The sequence below is a fragment of the Salvia hispanica genome, unplaced genomic scaffold (genome assembly GCF_023119035.1).
Source record: "Salvia hispanica cultivar TCC Black 2014 unplaced genomic scaffold, UniMelb_Shisp_WGS_1.0 HiC_scaffold_145, whole genome shotgun sequence".
NCBI classification, from domain to species: Eukaryota; Viridiplantae; Streptophyta; class Magnoliopsida; order Lamiales; family Lamiaceae; genus Salvia; species Salvia hispanica.
Genome location: NW_025951749.1, coordinates 18,155 through 20,527, shown reverse-complemented (window position 1 = coordinate 20,527; position 2,373 = coordinate 18,155). Strand labels below are relative to the sequence as shown.

The window sequence follows — 2,373 nt, the reverse complement described above, 5'->3', positions numbered from 1 at the left end:
TCAACAGAGAACAAAGACAGACGAAGATGAGGATAGCATTTCCAGCGGAGAGAGAGTAGGGAAATTTCTATCGGATAACCAGTTGAAAGACAGCACGGATGCCTCTCGTAGAAATTCATTGAACACCTTTTGTGCATTCCTTGAAACCTTGCTGCATTGACAAGGAACAGGCTGGGTTTGGTTTATAGGTTACCGATTAACTATTAACCAATATAGCACACAAGATGAATGCAAGAGACATTAAAACACGGTCAACATATGCTATATCAGAAATATCATTAAATCAAAATCAATGGAAAATTTTGTAAATTACAGCGAAGATCAAGCATAAAATTTGCCAACATTCAAGGCAGACAATTTTGTACTAGAATACATGAATCCAGGTTTTACATAACATGAATAAAAAAACAGACTGGAAACCCAAGATAAATTGGGGATCCAAAACCAGCAACCAGCAGGCAGTGCATGTCAGCTTATTGTCTAAATGCTTGAGAGCTTTCCACAGACAAATCGAGTATTGGTATAACTACCTTCAGTATCTGTGCTCCATCTTCTCCTTTTCCAGGTACCACTGCACATACCTGCACACAAAAATTCATATCACTTGGTCAAATTCCCCGAAAAGACAGTTTGCAGTAACTAAGGATTAAACAAACATCAACAATTATGAAGCACAGCTTTTTTAAGTTAGGGAAGGTAATGAGGATTGAACCTCGGCCCTCTCACCCTCAAACGGGTGACAAATGCCATAATACTACATGCCTGTCGTACAAACAAAATAAGCTCTAGTACAGCGATTAATCGAAGGCAGATTACTGGCAATTTTGTTCTATGCAGAACTAAAATGACCATATAATGCTACTATATCAGGCTCACAAAAGCCAAGAACTGTGGTTATCCAATTATGTTGCTCAATGCTCATCATGGTTTATCAATAACCAGAATGAGGAAGCAGGCCAAATGGATGGATTTTAAGTTGACAGTGTTTGTATCTTTTGTTTGTTTCCCCTGCTTATTTTTCTTTTTGTCTAAGTCATTGCTTCGAATTACCTGTTCTCTATTAAATCTTGTGATGTGGTTGGTAAACATTTGGTTAAGTGGTGATGAAAAACCAGTTTAAGCTGGTTTCATCTTAGCAAAGATAAAATTCAACCCCACTCTCAAATTTATCACAAAATAAGAGAACTAAAAACTAAACCAAAGCATCTCAAACTGGTATCCTTCCTTCACATGGGAAATTTGATATGATGCAGTACTTCAATATTCAAGAATAAGATAACTAGGCTTAGGTAGAATCAAAATGGTGATACTCCTCAAACACCAGTATTCAAATCTCAAACACCGAAACAAAATTTGATTCGACAATAAACAAGAAAACTATATATATGGATGAAACTTGCCAAAGTAGAGCATGTAACTAATGTAGAAAGAACAATCCTTCTATAGTTATGTATAATAGCAAGTTTGTTGGTCAAGTTGCAATATCAATATCCAAGGTATCCAATTTCATGTATTATACAATCACAGATGGGAATAGTGCATCGACAATACAATCGGATCGTCCTTTTTCAGCAAAAACTCGATATAAATCCCAATATCGTATAAACCATCAAGTTTTGATAATTCAAAATTCAGTCAAGTCAAGTCAACGCAACAATCTACTCATGATTCATTCACCGAGCAGTACCAAAATTAGAAGGAGGCGATCGGTCTCATTCTAACAAAATTCAGAGATCTAACTTATGAATGAATAAAACTCTTACGAATAGGTGCCGACGAGCGGGCCGAGCAGGAGCGTGGTGCTGATCCAATTCTCGGAGATCTTGTGGGAGATCTTACCGGACAAATCCTTCCAGAGCCCGGGCATCACCTTCTGCTGAAATGGCGACAGGGCGTATGTCACCGACTTCATCTTCACCGGTATTTTCCCCATATTCTCTTTCTCTCTCTAGAAATGTGCAGATGTAATTAGGGTTTGAAGAAGTTTCAGTTGATTGATGAGAAAACGAAGAAAATAGTGATAAAAAAATTTAAATTTGACGGTGAGCTCATTTGGGCTGTAATGGGCCTGGCCTTTATATTTTATCACTGGATATTGGGCTCATGCATGTTTTTACAATTATAATCACAACTTTATCTGAATTATGCTGTGAACTTTATAATTCATAGTTACTATATGGTTTTTATACGAATCGTTTATTTTCTTTGTTCTTCATCTAACTCTCTCATACTATTGACGTCATAAGAAAAGAAAATAGGGGAGCCTATTTTTCAAAAAAATGCAGTTATTCATATAAGTGAGATTTTATGATATATCCTATATATAAAAAAGATAAGTATAGAATATTATAAATACTGATAAGTCAATCTCTA

General features: G+C 36.1%; 1 protein-coding gene across 1 annotated transcript; it reads right to left on the bottom strand.

The window, feature by feature from the left end:
• Positions 1-257: 257 nt before the first annotated feature.
• Positions 258-2,002, bottom strand: LOC125198421 (cytochrome b-c1 complex subunit 8-like). Its single transcript, XM_048096769.1, has 2 exons — positions 1,764-2,002; positions 258-581 (listed from the first exon to the last, which is right to left on the bottom strand). The coding sequence occupies exons 1-2, from the start codon at positions 1,931-1,933 to the stop codon at positions 533-535; spliced, it is 219 nt and encodes a 72-aa protein (XP_047952726.1). The 5' UTR covers positions 1,934-2,002; the 3' UTR covers positions 258-532.
• Positions 2,003-2,373: the final 371 nt, after the last annotated feature.